At 39.4% G+C, this 18,455-nt stretch overlaps 1 protein-coding gene and 1 non-coding gene across 2 annotated transcripts; both read left to right on the top strand.

Annotated features, from left to right (window-relative positions):
- The first annotated feature begins 582 nt into the window (after positions 1-582).
- LOC115741177 (AAA-ATPase At3g50940-like) lies at positions 583-2,534 on the top strand. The gene is made up of 3 exons (XM_030674935.2): positions 583-1,286; positions 1,552-1,976; positions 2,072-2,534. The coding sequence occupies exons 1-3, from the start codon at positions 668-670 to the stop codon at positions 2,531-2,533; spliced, it is 1,506 nt and encodes a 501-aa protein (XP_030530795.1). The 5' UTR covers positions 583-667; the 3' UTR covers position 2,534.
- Positions 2,535-13,701: 11,167 nt separating this feature from the next.
- On the top strand, positions 13,702-13,808 carry LOC115741379. Its single transcript, XR_004015463.1, has one exon. It is a non-coding gene; the product is annotated as a small nucleolar RNA R71 (small nucleolar RNA).
- The last annotated feature ends 4,647 nt before the right edge of the window (positions 13,809-18,455 follow it).

Below are 18,455 nucleotides of genomic sequence, written 5' to 3'. Positions count from 1 at the left end.
AAGAGCTCGGTGGACACTGATGGTTGAAAACGCGTAGCGGATGGTCTCGGTACAGCAGCTTCGTTGGTAGCTTTACGGGAATTCATTGATCACAGGAAGAATTCTCGGCCTTCAAAAGTTTGGAAAGGTCTCCTGCAATTTGGAGTTAGCGGTCAAACCGGGAAAAGTAATAAAAAAAGGACGATAAGAAGAAAATACTCACGAAGGCGTCTTTTTCTGTCTTTGCTTTTGCCCTCTTTTTCTCTAATCGAGGCAAATAAGTCCACCCTTCGAGGCAAACTATTAGCCGATCCCGTCGTGCGATAAATTAAGATGCGCGACTCCATCGAAACGGAATGCGCCATGTGGGGTTTCGCCTTGTACCAAAACCCCGATCGTTAAGTTGGGACAATTTCGTGGGCCTTATTACAAGGGCAAGAAGACTGAAACATCACGGCAATTGGCAGGGCAAAGTCAAAGTCTACGAAGACTTTGACTCCAGGAACCAGCTTCGTCAAGAAGGCAACACCCCAATTTTCCTTTAAGACCGCGCGCCTCTCGGTCTGGCTTCCATGTCACTAGCTCACTCTATAAATTCCAACACCGACTTCGCTGTTCTCTCATCCACCCAAACATATCTCATATAATCAACGGCTTCTCAATTACCGTCTGTTGCCAAACTGCTTAGATGACGACCCCGGCCTCCACTCCGACCGACTTCAAGAATGCCGTCGCGGTGGCCAAGGCGGTGCTGTCCGCCGCGGCCTCCGTGACGGCCACCGCAATGGTGGTGCAGTCGATGGTCCACACGATCGTCCCCCGTGAGTTCCAGGGCTTCCTCTTCTCCGGGATCCGCCGCTTCTTCTCTCGCTTCTCCAATGAATTGACCCTGGTCGTCGATGAGTACGACGGGTTCATCCAAAACGAGCTCTTCGAGGCGGCCCAGGTGTTCTTGGCTGCCAAGCAAACCCCTTCGACGACGCGCATCCGGGTGTCCAAGCCCACGAAGGAGAACCACTTCACTCTGGCTATGGACCGGAATCAAGCGCTGGTGGATACGTTTCATGGGGTTGAGCTCAAGTGGGTTCGCGCGTCGAGACAAGTCGACTCGGGCTACCGAGTTCATCACGGCCATAACTCCTCGGTTCAGTACGAAGTTCAGTACTTCGAGCTCAGTTTTCACAAGAAACACAGGGAGATCGTGCTGAATTCATATCTGCCGTTTGTCCTCGGCGAGGCCAAGTCCATGAAGCAGGGGAAGAAGACGTTGAAGCTCTACACTCCGAGCTTCGACCGCGTCTATCGCGGTAACTATCTTCGAATATTAAGTTGGAACTGACGAAATCATTTATGAAGATTTTTTATTCTGCTATTAGAAGTGTGGATCGAGTGTGGACAGGAGTAAAAACACTAAGTTCACAAAACTTCTTTAATTTAATCGGACTACCCAGAAGTATCAAAGACATTGTAAATTTGCAATTAAATGGACCATTTCAAAGATAAGTACTTGCTACAGACAACATACTATGATTCTGCTCCCGATTTCTTCATCACAAACATTTTCCTCTACAGGTAATCGCTCGGATGTGTGGGCCTCGGTGAACCTCGATCACCCGGCGACATTTGAGACGCTGGCCATGGACCTAGAGCTCAAGAAGACAATCGTCGACGATCTCGAGAGGTTCTTGAAGCGGAAGGAGTACTACAGGAGAGTCGGCAAGGCGTGGAAAAGAGGGTACTTATTGTACGGACCGCCCGGCACGGGGAAATCGAGCCTGGTCGCGGCGATGGCCAATTACTTGAACTTCGACATATACGACCTCGAGCTGAGTGGGCTCCATAGCAATGCGGAGCTCAGGAGGCTGCTCGTTGCCACTGCAAATCGGTCCATATTGGTGGTCGAGGACATCGATTGCACCATTGAGTTGCAAGACAGGTTGTCCGCAACCCGAGCTGCGCGCATGAGTATCATGCCGGATGGTTATCCGCGAGAAGATGTACGGTATTTTTATTTTCTTGGCTTTCTTTTCGGGTATAAGGTTTACTTCAGTTTGTTGCACATTACGAAATTAATTTTTGTCTCGTGGAACAGCTGACATTGTCTGGATTGCTCAACTTCATCGACGGGCTTTGGTCGAGCTGCGGGGATGAGCGGATCATAGTCTTCACGACGAACCACAAGGAGAAGTTAGACCAGGCCCTGCTGCGCCCCGGGCGCATGGACGTGCACCTTCACATGTCCTATTGCACCCCGTGCGGGTTCCGGCTTCTCGCTTCTAATTATCTCGGGATCGATCGCCACGAGCTCTTCGACCAGATCGAGAGTTTGATCGCGGCGGCAAGAGTCACTCCGGCCGAAGTAGCGGAGCAGTTGATGAAGAGCGACGAACCGGAGGTCGCCCTCAGGGACGTGGTTTCCTTCCTCGTTAATCACAGGAGGAACGAAAACGAAGAAGTCATAAACGAGAAAGTTTGTCAGTGCCAATTGGTTGAAGAAAACGGAGGGACTGAAGAGGAAAGCGGAAAGTGCGAAGTAATTGAAGAAAAACAATAAATATCGATTAACTAAGATTAGTAATTATTGAAGAGAAATTGATGCAGGGAACTTACTGCATGGTCATCCGAATCATTAATTATGTGGATCAAATGGCAAATTTAAATGATCAACAGTCTAGATGAACTCAATTTACATGATCTATCAACCATGCGACATTTTCTTGCGAGCAATATTTACATCATTCCGGCAATATAATTTGCTTTATATAGTTGTATCGCATGAGAAAAGTGTCAAAAAAGTCCTCAACCTTTTGCTATTGTGCCAATTTAGTCCTAAAACTTTTATTAGTGCCAATTCAGTCCTAAACCTTTTACATTTGTGCCAATTTAGTTCTAAATCTTTTGTATTTATACCAGTTAAGTTAATCAAGCTAATTTTGATCGAAAATCGCTGACGTGGACATCGATTATCCTACGTGGCACGGCTAACATTGACTTGGGCATTTTTAAATATTATTTAAATATTTTGAATAATTTTTTAAAGCATTTTTTGGTTTTTTAAAAAAATATTCTTAAAAATTATTAAAAATATTAAAAATTGTCCACATTGGCGTCAGCTGTACCACGTAGGACAATTGACGTTCACTTGTAGTGATTTCCGATCAAAATTGGCCAAATTGACTCAATTGGCATAGATACAAAAAATTTAGGACTAAATTGGCACCAGTAGAAAAGGTTTAGGACCGAATTAGCACCAATAAAAAGTTTAGTACTAAATTGGCACTAATACAATAGATTTATGACTTTTTTGACACTTTTCCCCACGTTAACCATTCCGACATTTGTTGCTTGTGAGCTAGACTTGCCTGTCTAGATTGATCTTGGTATGTGCCGGTTTCTCTGCAACTCCCTCTCTTTCCATCTTGACCGTTAGATCTCCGTACTGGGACAAAAAAATCAGAAAATAGAACACGTTCTACACTTTCATTTGATTGCTTTCCTTTTTGGCATGGAGACCTCTCTCCCAATGCCGCTACGCCCCTCTAATCAAGAAGAAAATGTGAATCAAGTTATGTGGCTTCTCTACCTCTTGATCAAGCAGCTTCTCCTTTTTCCTTTCAAGACTGGAAGCTAAGCAAAGTCACAAAATTTCAACTTCTCATGGTTTGGACCACGAGTGTTTTTTTTTTTTTCCATCTTTTCATATGAATGGGGGTCGATACTTATGTGAGCACTCGAAATCAGTTTTGTTCGATGCGATTTTCTCCTTTGCCCACACATTGATTCATTACTGAATTCACATGGGTCCGAACCCAATCGATCATCGATAAGGACAGATGAGACCTTCATTCACATAATCGGATGAGGTCATCTCTTGCGTAATCATTTTGGGTTTTTCCCCGCTCCCACCACCCCTCCACCCCCACCGCTCCCCCCGCCCCCCCCCACAAGGACACGACAAGCATTAGCAAAAGCAGAACCAGCGACAAAAGGTTCCATCTGACACTGGTTACTCGAATGGTGCAGCGGGAGTCAAGGAGCTATTGTTAAATAAATCATCCTAAATGTTACCGATTTATGAAATTTTTGATCTTTAATAAGTCCAGCCAATAGTTTATAACCATGCGGTCAAACTATTTTCAAAGTGGTTTTGCCTTACATCGAGATGCGATCATTGAATTAGATGATTGCACGGGATTGGTCAATCTGGTTTTGAAATTAAAATTAAAGTGGACGAAGACTTGGACAAAGAAATCCAAGTCTTCGTTGAGAAGGAAACACGAAAGTGCATCATACATTCGTAGCTTTGTGCTCTACAGTCAGACCTGTGTCACGGGCCTCGAGTTTGAACCACGACCGTGTGGAGACTCGCATCATTTGGGTGGTAATTCACAGCGGATTGAATGATGATGCGCACGAGTCAAGCCTTGGTTGAGGATGAATCACACAATGCTCATGATTCGTGTTTGGCAGAGAGTGCGAGAGTGAATCGAGGGACTAAGTCGTGGGGAGAATGGATGATATTTGTATTGATGATCGGTTGATACAAGATGATTCACGATTGATGCAAAGTGATGCGGATGGTGAACAAGGTGAGTTACAATGGTGAAGCTCGGGTCTATTTATAATCCAAGATGGCCAGCAGCTTGGGAGACTCTTCAGCTCGCCCGTTTTATCTCGTAGTGTTTGTTTGATTAGTTTGGCTTGCAGCGCATGAGTCTTGGCATTGGTGCTGGCTGTTCGGGTTCCCCATGGTGTGATGATGATGCTTTGCAAACCCACGTGGGTGTTCTAGAAGGCGAGGGGTCGTGCGCCCGTTCGGCTGCCCACTCTCCCGGTTGGTCACTCGCTAGGTCATCTGTGGAATGGTGCACGACTTGATGTTGCACGAGTCTTGCATCATGCGATGAGTCAGGCTGCATGAGTCGTGCATCATCCACAAATTGATTCTGGTTGATGTTTGCATCGTACAGCAACTAATGCGTGGATGATCCCGATGCTCCGCCTATTCGACCATCTTGGCTGATGCTTGGTCAAGTGGGCTGATGTTGGGTGATTCACATGATTGACCACGAATTGATTCATTGCATGGTTGGCTAATCGAATCACGATCGATCCTCGAGTGAGGATTTTTCCGGATCATGATATTCTCCCCCACTACATCGAGTGACGTCCTCGGTGCTCCTGTCCCGGGGTGATGGCTTGAGTTGGATGGCGTTGGCGATCCTTCTTGCTTCGATTCTGTCGGTTACGCTTCTTGGTCGGTGTTCACAAAATTCTCAACGCAAGTGTACGTGTCAAACAAGTAATATAATGATGAGAAAAGTTATCGTCCCATAGAGATTGATGATTAATAAACCAATTAAATACTAAAAATGGACTAATTCTAAAATTTATCTAACAAGTAAAAATAAAATTGAGAATAAAATAAAATTAACAATCCTAAAAGTAAAAGTTCGGAACTAGATGCAGTAAATCAATCAAATAAATACGTTAGAGCATCCGATTTCACTATAACCACTAAACATGAATTTCAGATCTTTACGCATACAAGAATGATATCAAACATGTGATAGCGGAATTTCCTCTGCTATTTACTATCCTATCTCTAAGTATAGTAAACCTACTCAGTTTATCAATCCACTATGTCTCTATGTAAATTTAAATAAATATAACTGCATTAAAATCTATGAATATTCCAGATTTACAATGAGTCTTTTTGATTACCTTATCGCCGAAAGCTACATAAATAACACGGTATATTTCTATCCACATTATAATTCATGGTTATATATTATAATAAGCAATTGCATATTATCACTTCTCAATCTCAAACATGTACATCGGATCATTTAAATGGTGGCCAATCACCTAAAAGCATTAAGCACAATAATATATAACTCACATGAATGAAATCCCTTGCAAAACATAAACATTAAGAAATTCATATCATCATGATCGGGCTACATCGTAGCCCTAACGAAAGAAAATTAGAACATAATAGAAGAAGAAACAAAAATATAAATTAAATCATACATCTTGAATCAAAGAGCAAGAGTTTTGTCAGCACTTTGTCTTCTCTTCAAAATACTCGAAAAACTCCAAAAATAAAAGAACATGCAAAAAAGTACAAAACGTAGACGTTTCTCCCAAACTCTTTTTTTTATCCTCCCTCTAGAGTAACATTCAAGACTCTCGAATAAAATAAAAATCCTAAAGATAACATTAAGATATCCTAAAAACAACTAAATCACTAAGGATAACATCAAGATATCTTAAAAACAAGGCAATCTTCCGACAATTTGGTTTCTATCTTCTAACGATTCTGCTGGTAACATCTTGATTTCCTTCTCTCTTTTTTTCCTTATCTTCTTCATATATCATTATCCTATACAAACAAGGAAAATTTGAATAAATAGAAGGAAATTCAAATATTTTCTCTAAGATATTATATTATTTGTTGCCTAAAATAGGTAAAATAACTCTATTTTCTAGAGTTATCAAACCCCCAAAATTAACATTTTGCTAGTCCCGTGCAAAAGCAACATATAACACATATCAAATTCTTCCATGACATTCTTCCATAATTGTTGTAATTCACAATTCAAAGAAAAACGCAAATTTCATCCAAACATTGAAAATAAGTTAAGATTAATTCTAACTATGTGATCCAAGTGTGTGTGTGTCCATCTTTTTGAATTATATGCAATCCAGATAAATTCACATTGGTATGCAACTTCTCAAAAACTCTCTATAATATGACCAAATTTTATAAGTTTGCTTTTCACTCCTCTCTCCACTAATGTAAGCTAATCATCCAACCCAAAATCAATAGGACTTTCTCAAGTTGTAATGTAAGGCTGGGCTAACGGTGAGATAAAGGAAAATTTAAGCTCGAACCACCCATCAACACATTGATTTCTAGGATATAATTAGAGTCCATGCCACAATCCCCAATTTCACTACTTGAATATAATCTTTCTACCACCACTTCTCATCATTCCCTTTTTTTTTCTTTTTTTTTTCCTTTCTTTTTTTTCTCTCTTTTTTTTCTTTGCTTTGTGGCAGAGTTCCTCCCTAAATCCCTCTTGATATAACATGAATATTCACAACCCATCGAGTATCCAAAAGGCTCGCTCAATTGAAAGTTGGATAGGGAACCATAAAAGCAATTTTTTTAAATGATACACGACAAACAACAATAGCAATCGATTTTTTTTTTTGTTGCTCCACCCTTCCTCCCAACTTGCTATTATGCTCAAATAAACTTTTATCCTAAAAATCAACATGTTCATGGGCGTGGGATAATGGTATAATTTGGCAAAAGCTAAGCTAAAATCATGTGGGTGTCAATGAAAAATTGGATAAGAATTAAGGCTCAACAAGGTGACTAGAGATAAATAAATAGGGTTGGCTTGAAAAGCTCAATAGGTCCAAAAAAAAAATTTCCTAAATCATTTTCTCAGTTAGATGTAGCCTAGGATTTCGCCTCAAGAGAAAATCAAACAAATTCTAAGATTTGGGTGACATTTAAGAAAATCACACACTTCACGTGAATGTTCTCTGGATGCACACAAAACTCAAAAATTAAGGACTTTTAGTGCTCGGTAAGTGGATCAACATAATCAAAATCAAAATTAACTCACATAGTTTGAATAAAATTTAAATTTTCCTAAGAATCGCAAAAATTCACAACAAGGAATGCAACCATGAAAGAAAGCATGAATCATGACACAAAATTTCAGATTTGATTTAGCAAAAGTTTTATCTCCCCCCAAACTTGAATGGAGCATTGTCCTCAATATAAAAGACAAAATAAAAATAGGAACAAGAAAACTCCCCTTGTTTTAGGCTGTGTCCATGGATGGCCTTGATAAAGAAAACCGCAACAAATTGATACCTCAAGAAAGAAATTTAACCTGCATAAAACTAGGGTGTGCAAATTGGACCGGACCGGCTAGGACCGGACTGAGACCGGACCGGACCGGCCGGGTTGGTCCGGTCCTTGAGGGGGGTGGTCTGGTCCCCGGTCCCAATAAATGGAACCGGTGACCGGGCGGTCCGGTCCTTGAGTCCATGGTGGATGGGAACGGTCCGGACTGCCTGGACCGGACCGTTCAAAATATATATAGAGATTCATAAAATTTTAAAAATAATTAGAAATGTTTGACTTCAAACAAAATAATCCAATAATAAAAAAGAAAAAAAGAACTAGTTAACATGACCTAGTTAACCTAATTTTCCTAAGTCCTCTCCGCTTGCGTCTCCTTGTTGCCTCTCCGCTCACGTCTCGCCTTCGCTTCTTTGCTCACGTCTCACCTTCACCTTTCCACTTGCTCTTCTTGCAGTCCCGCCTACCGTCGACTCGTCACTCCTCTCGCCATATCCTCTCCTTGCCTTCATCCTCACTTTTTTGCTTCGATCTCAAGTAAAACCCCATAATCATTGATATTCCAACTTTTTTTTTATTCAACAGGGGGTATAGATTATAAATTAACATGCAATTGAAGGATATTGTATTCAAAGAGTTAGATTTTTATAAGTAGCTAATATTAGCGGTCCCACCGGGCCAGGACCGGGACCGGACCGGACCACCGGTCCCGGTCTTGTCCGGCCCCGGTCCGGTCTGTGGTCTTGAAAATTTGGGGACCGGGACTACTAGTCCGGTCCCCGGTTCCATACCGGGACCGGACCGGCCCGGACCATGCACACCCCTACATAAAATAGAGAAAAAAATAATCTTTTTTTCTTTTTACTTTTTGCAATTTTTTTTTTTTGCAAAAAAAATGAATTTAAAACATTAACGAAAAAATATAATGAAAATGCTTGGGTTGCTTCCCAAGAAGCATTTGCTTTATAGTTTTCAACCAAACTATCTCAGATGTCACTATTCTGGAGGATGAAGTTCAATGGTGGTTTTTTGCTTGTTGTATCCACCTTCAAAGTAGGGCTTTAGACGTTGATTGTTCACCTTGAATGTGCCCTTCGTGTTATCTGCAACTTTAACTGCTCTGTACGGAAATACCTGTGTAACCGTGAAAGGACCAGGCCATCGGGATTGTAACTTTCCTGGAAAAATTTTAAGACGAGAGTTATAAAGTAAAACTTTTTGCCCAATTTCGAACTCTCTTCCGAATATTTGCTTGTCATGCCAACTTTTTGTACGCTCCTTGTACATCTTAGCATTTTCATAAGCCTCATTGCGAAATTCCTCCAATTTATTACCACCCACCTGGGTGGCGCAGCTGGCTTGCGCACTCTTCCTCTCGCAAAAGGTCGAATGTTCAAATCCCAGAGGCGTCGCAGGGTGACTTACCCGGTGGCACGTGTGTGGTGGCTAGCACGTGTTGCCCCCGGGGTTTACCCCCCGGCTGCCGGCCGTGCGGGGGTTCCTTGGGTCATCAAAAAAAAAAAAAAAATTCCTCCAATTTATTCAGTTGCAATAATCTTCCTTCACCTATGGATTGTATGTCAAAATTTAGAAATCTCAAAGCCCAATATGCTCTATGCTCTAGTTCCACCAGTAAATGACAAGCTTTCCCAAATACTAGCCTAAAAGAAGACATCCCGATTGGGTTTTGAAAGCTTTCCTATAGGCCTAAAGTGCATCATCAAATTTCATTGACCAATCTTTCCTAGAGGCATTCACTGTTTTTTCTAAAATTCTCTTGATTTCCCTATTTGAAACCTCTACTTGACCACTAGTTTGAGGATGATAAGGTGTTGCAACCTTATGGGTGACTTCGTACTTACTTAAAAGTGCTTCAAACTGTTTGTTGCAAAAATGTGTCCCCCTATCACTTATGATTGTCCTAGGTGTGCCAAATCGGGTAAAAATATTTTTTCAAGAATTTAACCACAACCTTAGCATCATTTGTTGGTAATGCTACAGCTTCTACCTACTTAGATGCATGCTTCACATCAACCAGAATGTATAAATTCCCACAAGAAGGTGTAAAAGGTCCCATGAAATCAATACCCCAAACATCAAATAATTCACACACAACAATGTAGTTTAAAGGCATCTCACTTTTCCTAGAAATGTTTCCCATTCGCTGATACCGATCAAATGAAGCAACATAGGAATATGCATCTTTAAAAAGTGTGGGCCAATAAAATCTAAACTGTGAAACCTTAGCTATAGTTTTGGTGGCACCAAAATGACCACTTGCCTCTCCGTCATGACAATGATGTAAAATGCTTGTCATCTCTTTGTCTGGAACACATCTCCTTATTATTTGATTAGCACATACTTAAACAAGAAAGGCTCTTCCCAAAAATAATTTTTAACATCAGAAAAGAATTTTTTTTCTTTTGTTGATATGACAATTCAAAAGGAGGAACATTACTTCTCAAATAATTCGCAAATTCAGCATACCAAGGAATGTTTGTGGATTTGATGGAAAAAATTTTCTCATCGAGGAACTCTTCTAGAATTGGGCTTACCTCTTCCTTTGAATTCGGGATTCTAGATAAGTGATCCGCAACTAGATTTTTAGTCTCCTTCTTATCTTTGATTTCCAAATCAAATTCTGGCAGCAGCAATAGAATCCACTTGATCAACCGGGGTTTTGATTCCCTCTTTTCCAGTAGATACTTAAGAGCAGAGTGGTCAGAATAAACTATAACTTTCGAGCCAATTAAATAAGAACGAAATTTATCAAAAACAAAAACTACCGCCAAAAGTTCTTTTTTCTGTTGTTGAATAATTCAATTGTGCACCCGATAAGGTTCGATTGGCGTAGTAAATGATTTGAAAAACTCCATTCTTTCTTTGTCTCAAGACAGCTCCCACTGCAAAATCGCTAGTATCACACATCAGCTCAAAAGGTAAATCCCACTCTAGTGTTGCTATGATTGGTGCCGACACTAACTTTTCCTTTAAAGCATTAAAAGCCTGCACGCATTCATCAGAAAAATTAAATGGTGCATCTTTTATCAAAAGATTAGATAGGGGTTTAGCAATTTTTGAAAAATCTTTTATAAACGGCCCGTAGAATCCCGCATGCCCCAAAAATCCTCCGACAAGTTTCACAGATGTTGGTGGAGACAATTTAGCAACAACCTCCACTTTGGCGCGATCGACTTCAATTCCATTTTTAGAGATCTTATGCTCGAGCACTATTCCTTCCCGCACCATAAAATGGCACTTCTCCCAATTCAAAACGAGGTTAGTCTTCTCACATCTTTGTAAGACCAAAGCCAAATTATTTAAACAAGAATCAAATTATGAGCCAAAAGCAGAAAAATCATCCATGAAAATCTCAATCTATTTGTCAACCATATCAGAAAAAATAGCCATCATGCATCTCCGAAATATAGCTGGTGCATTACAAAGACCAAAGGCCATTCTTCTAAAAGCAAAGGTACCATAGGGACAAGTGAAAATAGTTTTCTCTTGATCTTCTAATGCAATAGGAATCTGATTATACCCTTAATATCCATCAAGAAAATAATAGAACTCATGCCCTACAAGTCTTTCCAACATCCGATCAATCAATGGTAAAGGAAAGTGATCTTTTCTAGTGGCATAATTCAATTTTCTGTAATTCATACACACACCGCCCAAGAATCGTCCTAGTTGGAATCAACATATTGTTGTCATTTTTTTAAATAGTCATACCTCCTTTCTTTGTTACCACTTGCACAAGGCTTACCTAGGAACTATCGGATATAAGATAGATGATCCCTACATCAAGTAACTTAATTACCTCAATTTTTACTACTTCTTGCATTTTTTGGTTCAAACACCTCCGAGGTTGGATAGTGGGTTTGTATTGTTCCTCCATCAAAATTTTGTGCATGTAAAGCGAAGGGCTAATTCCCTTGATGTTAGCTATTTTCCATCCAATTGCATCTTTATGCTCTCTCAATATTCTGAGCGCTTTCTTCTCCATCAAATCTGTCAAAAAAGAAGATATAATTACTGGCAAAGAAGAGACTCCATCTAAATGAGCATATTTTAAATGAGAAGGTAAGGGTTTGAGTTCAAGAATCGGAGGCTCTTCAATTGATGGTTTAGGCTTTGTTGAGTGTTGTCCCAACTCCTCAAATTTTGTTGCATTTTGCCTTGAATATGGTGGATTTGCCTCCATAAAATTTGTGTACTCCTTTATCTTCTCATTCTCAATTTCTTTGTCCCTTGATTGAACTAGACATGCTTCAATTGGATCCTTGAATTTTTTTTTTTTGAAAAACCTTATTCACCAACTTGTCAACTGTCTCAATTCTAAAACAATAATTATCATTAGAGGGATATTTCATGGCTTTAAAAACATTAAAGGTAACAACATCATCTTGAACTCTAAGAATCAGCTTCCCTTGTTGTACATCAATAAGAGCTCTTCCTATTGTTAGAAAAGGTCGACCTAAGATAAGTGGTACCTTAAAATCTTCCTTCATATCAAGAATTATGAAATCCGTGGGGAAAGATAAACTTGTCAACCTTTATCAAAACATCGTCCACAATATCTCTTGGATATTTAATTGTTCGATCAGCCAGTTAAAGTGACACTGTGGTTGCTTTTACTTTCCCTAATTCTAATTTTCTAAAAACTGAAAAAGGCATCAAATTAATGCTTTCATAAAAATCAAACGATGCCTTTTCAAAGTAAGAATCCCCAATAGTGCAAGAAATTGTAAAACTCCCCGGATCTTTCAACTTCGAAGGTAATTTACTTTGTAGGATGGCTGAGCACTCTTCATTCAACTTCACAGTTTCATAATCCTCTAATTTCCTTTTGTTTGCCAGAATCTCCTTAAAAATTTTTGCATAGCTGGGCATTTGCACTAAAGCATCTGCAAAAAGGATGTTAATGTGCAATTTTTTAAAAACATTAAGAAATTTAGAGAATTGCTTATCTATTTTACGTTGCTAAATTCGGCGAGGGAAAGGAACGGGCGGCACATATGGCTTTGGATTATCTGGAAAATTTTACTCTTGCTTGCCTCCTTTGGTTGTCTCTTGACTTCTTTTTCTTTGCTTTTGGAAGTCTCTTGTTCGACATCTTCTTCTCCCACTTGTTTACCACTTCTCATGGTTATAGCTTTTGCATCTTCAATTGGATTTTTCTCTGTGTTGCTAGGCAAAGAGCCATGTTGTCTTCCCGATATGATGTTTGCTAATTGACCCACTTGCATCTCTAGATTTCCGATTGAAACCTCTTGGTTTTAAAATCTGACATTTGTGCTCTTGATGAAGTCATGAGTGGTGCTAGCAAGTTTGGTGACTATATCTTCCAGCTTGTCTCTTCGATTGTTTAAATCCCGGTGGTGGTTTCGTCACATTCTGATTACTCCATGAAAAATTTGGATGATTGTGCCACCCCAGATTATATGTGTTGGAATAAGGATTATTCTGCAATCTATTAAAATTACCAACAAAGTTAGCATTTTCACTAGGTTGTGTAAAAGTGTTACTTACCCGACACTTTGCGCTAACATGTCCTCCACCACAAAAATCGCATGTCATATTCTGAATTGGCATGACAGAAACACTCATGTTATCTATCTTTTCGTTCAAGACTTTAAGTCGTGCAGCAATTGTAGTGACATCATCCACTTCAATAGGTCACCGATAACTATTGGATGCCATTTCCTCTAACAGGTTGTAGGCTTCTTCTGGTGTTTTATTATTCGTAGTCCCCCCTATAGCTGCATCAATCATAGAACGAATATTTGCACTAGACCCATTATAAAAAGTTTGTACCTGCATCCATACGGGGAAGTCCATGATGTGGGCATCTCCTAAGAAACTCCTTGAATCTTTCCCATGATTCATACAATGATTCATTATCCATCTGCATAAAATTAGTAATATCGTTACGCATTTTTGTAGACTTTGCAGGTGGAAAGAACTTACGAAGAAATTTTTGGGCCATATCATTCCATGTACTGATTGATCCCGCGGGAAGAGAAGAGAGCCAACTTTTAGCTTTGTCTCTAAGGGAAAATGGAAATAATCTTAATCTAATAGCATCATCTGTAACTCCATTATATTTAATTGTGTCACAGATTTCAAGAAAAGCTTCAATGTGAGTGTTTGGATCATTGCTTGATAGCCCACTAAATTGCACTGATTGTTGAAGCATCTAAATGAGTGATGGCTTGATCTCAAAGTTGTGTGCTTGAATTGCAGGTCTCCCGATGCTTGATGTAGTGCCCTGAACTATTGGCATAGCATAGTCTCTCAAGAGCCTACATTGATCTTCAACGTCTCCCATCTTTTCTGTGTGATTTCTTTGTTCTCTTAGTTGCATTCCGAATGTACGTTCGATTTCTACATCAAACTCAGCAAGTTTCCCTTGTTGGCTATGTGTCATACACCGATATGCATCTGCAGAAACAAAAAAATAAAAGCTAGATTAAACTTAGAATTATCCGGTATCAATAGTAATTAGTATTAAACAATCAATCCCCCGTAACGGCGCCAAAAAGCTTATTCACAAAATTCTCAACGCAAGTGTATGTGTCAAATAAGTAATATAATGATGAGAAAAGATATCGTCCCACGTAGATTGATGATTAATAAACCAATTAAATACTAAAAATGGACTAATTCTAAAATTTATCTAACAAGTAAAAATAAAATTGAGAATAAAATAAAATTAACAATCTTAAAGGTAAAAGTTCAGAACTAGATGCGATAAATTAATCAAATAAATATGTTAGAGCATCCGATTTCACTATAACCACTAAACACGAATTTCAGATCTTTATGCATACAAGAACGATATCAAACATGTGATAGTGGAATTTCCTCTGCTATTTACTATCCTATCTTTGGGTATAGTAAATCTACTCAGTTTATCAATCTACTATATCTCTATATGAATTTAAATAAACATAATCGCATTAAAATCTGTGAATATTCCAGATTTACAATGAGTCTTTTGGATTACCTTATCGTCGAAAGCTACATAAATAACATGGTATATTTCTATCCACATTATAATTCATGGTTATATATTATAATAAGCAATTGCATATTATCACTTCTTAGTCTCAAACATGTACATCGGATCATTTAAATGGTGGCCAATCACTTAAAAGCATTAAGCACAATAATATATAACTCACATGAATGAAATCACTTGCAAAACATAAACATCAAGAAATTCATATCATCATGGTCGGGCTACATCGTAGCCCTAACGAAAGAAAATTAGAACATAATAGAAGAAGAAACAAAAATATAAATTAAATCAAACATCTTGAATCAAAGAGCAAGAGTTTTGTCAACACTTTGTCTTCTCTTCAAAATACTTGAAAAACTCCAAGAACAAAAGAACATGCGAAAGGGCACAACATGTAGACGTCTCTCCCAAACTCTTTTTTTTATCCTCCCTCTAGAATAACATTCAAGACTGTTGAATAAAATAAAAATCCTAAAGATAACATTAAGATATCCTAAAAATAACTAAATCACTAAGGACAACATTAAGATATCTTAAAAATAAGGCAATCTTATGATAATTTGGTCTCTATCTTCGACAATTCTGCTTGGTGACATCTTGATTTCCTTCTTCTTCTTTTTTCCTTACCTTCTCCATATATCATTATGCTGTACAAACAAGGAAAATTTGAATAAATAAAAGGAAATTCAAATATTTTCTCAAATATATTATATTATTTGTTACCTAAAATAGGTAAAATAACTCTATTGTCTAGAGTTATCGGTCGGTGAGCGAACCTCCGGGGGATCCACCAACAATGCATGATCCGACTTGACGGGTTCGGCCGCGTGCTTGTTGCCCGGCCAATCGGCTACTTCGAGAAACAACACATCGATCAACATGGCTTGGTGCGGGGGTGATGTTCACCCTAGTTCCGCCTTCGGGATGTCTAAAGGATGCTGATGATGATGGGTGGCCTCGAGCTTGAGCACTCTCGACTAGTTGTCCACGATGCGGATCGTGGCGATGCTTTTGGGGTTGGCCACCCCGCGGATCAATGGCGCTTCCGTTGGGCATTTGGGGTCCATGATCGTCATGGTGTTGCTGCTGATCATCGCTTTAGTCTTGTGGAAGAATGTCATCCCCAAGATCATGTTGTAAACGTCCAAAGGAATGACATCAATGGGGTGATTGCCACACCAACCACCGACTTCAAGCCACCTTCCGAACTATGCCAACGATCGCTTGTTGATCCGAGTTGGCTGGTTTGAATTGTTGACCGTTCGGTTCCACCTTCAGCCCAGACCACTTTGCCGCTTGAGTTGACATGAAGATGTCCCAAGCTCCCGTGTCCACCAAAGCATATAGTGTCATATGGCATGATTCAACGCACACCTTGGCTTTCGCAAAGGCCGGACCCATCGTGCTTGTGGATGGTTTCTTGGGCAAAGCCGGAGTTGGCACCGCTTGCTCCAGGTCGATCGCTTTAACTATTCCAAGTCAAACTTCCCGTCGTTCTGACTCGGGTTGTTGTTTCGCTGACTCATCCTTCTCCGAGGTGATCGGAACATTAATCTTGTTCTTATGCGAGCATTCATTCACCCAATGATTAGGGGTGAGCGGTTCCCAGTTCCGTGTAGGTTCCACTTGGAACTCGAAACCTACCCCGTCACAGGTTCCGGATCCGGTTCCAGGGTATTTTAGAACCTGTCAATATGATTCCTTTTGTATCAAAGTAGAAGAAAGTCTAAATATTTGGACTGAAAACAAGCGAAAAGTCTTCCCACAAAAGTTTTACAAGAATATTCTCGACAAGAGTCCTTTGACAGCAATGAACGGAGCTCACTTTGACAAAATACTTGAAAATATTGAGATGGCAAACTATTACTATCACAGGAAAAGAGCTTAAACATACTATGCTTTGAGACATAATTTCGACTCTCCTACTCGAAAGATGATCAACATTCAAACTTGCAAGACAAAAGTAAAACACCCCACTTGGATGCATTCAGTAATGCCCAAAGGAAACATTCTTTAAACACACGAAAGAATGCGGCTCAATCTTCTATAGAGGAAACAAAAGGTTTTCTTTCGGCCCAAAGGTTGTGGAACAAGTCAAAGGAAAATTGCCTAAGCATCCAAAACATCCACTCCGGAGGAAATTGCCAAAGCATCCAAAAGGACCAAAACATCCATATGCAAATAGCTTATCACAAGCCTCCCTTTGGATCACATGAGACCCGAAATCTAACCACCTGAAACCAAACGAAACAACAAACTAATATTAGTTTTAAAGTAAAATTACTATTAACTAAACTGAAATGATTAATAGAAAGCTTCACCACGTATGGTTTCCACTTCAACTCTTAAGCTTTAATTACCGAGGATAATGTCCTCATTAAGACAATCCATATCTAAAAAAAGAAAAAGAGAGATTAAATAGAGCATTCATTCGAAATATATATAAAGGAATTACAATATATAAACATATAAACATCACTTACCCGACTCAAATATTTCAGCATTCTCAATGCACTCTTCAGTGTTAATTGGCATATGAACGGCTCTTAACCAATCTTGAGTACAAAGCAAAGCTTCCAAAACTTTAGGAGTCAATAAACTCCGAAAGCCATCAAGCACATGACCCGATGTACTAAAAGTCAACTCCAAAGCAACGGTAGTTATGGGAATAGACAAAACATCTCAAGCCATCAAAGATAGAATTTTATATTTTGAGCCGGTAGTCTTCCACCACATTAAAAGATCAAGGTCAAGAGTCTCTTCATCTTTATCTTGAAGATACTGGTCAAACTCATATTTGTTACCATCGTGTGCTTTTTTCTTTGAGAGCATATAGGTTCTCCGCCAAACTTGGATGTCATACTTGCTACTAGCTTCATTACCAACGGAATTGGAACTACTACTACTAGCACTTAAACTTTGGCCACCACAGTTTTGCTTGCTTGAAGTAAAAGATTGCTCATAAAATTCATACAACTGCTCCAATACTTTCTGCACCTTATCATACATCTCATTGATTCTCGATTCATCATCATAAATTTGTCGATAACAAAAACTCACATAATTCAACTTCTTTGTAGGATCCAACACAATGACAATCAACACTAGCATATTCACCTTATCTAAATTCCCATAATATTTGTCAAATTTCTCTTTCATTGTCTTTCCCATAGGTCCAAGCTTAGGATCCAAAGAATCCGATGCGTCTTTCAAATATTTGTACAAAGCAGCTATCCCCTTGAAATAACCATTTGAAGTAACATATAAACTCCCCGATATCACTTTGGTGGCTTTATAAAATTGTTCTAGAAAATCGGAAAGAATAATGACATTTTTCCAATCATCATCTTTAGGAAGATCATGGTTAAGCTCACCTACGAAAGACAAATCCTCTTCCTCTATCCTTTCAAAGGCTTTTCTGAATTTTATGGCGGTGTTTAGCATGAGGTAAGTGGAGTTCCATCTAGTGGCGACGTCAAGACAAACCGAACCTTTATAAGTGATCCTTTCACTCTCAATGCAAGATTGAAAAGATTTAGCTCTCATGGGAGAGCTCCTCACATA

The sequence above is a fragment of the Rhodamnia argentea genome, chromosome 8 (assembly GCF_020921035.1).
Source record: "Rhodamnia argentea isolate NSW1041297 chromosome 8, ASM2092103v1, whole genome shotgun sequence".
Taxonomy (NCBI): Eukaryota; Viridiplantae; Streptophyta; class Magnoliopsida; order Myrtales; family Myrtaceae; genus Rhodamnia; species Rhodamnia argentea.
This window is presented reverse-complemented; position numbering and strand designations above follow the sequence as displayed.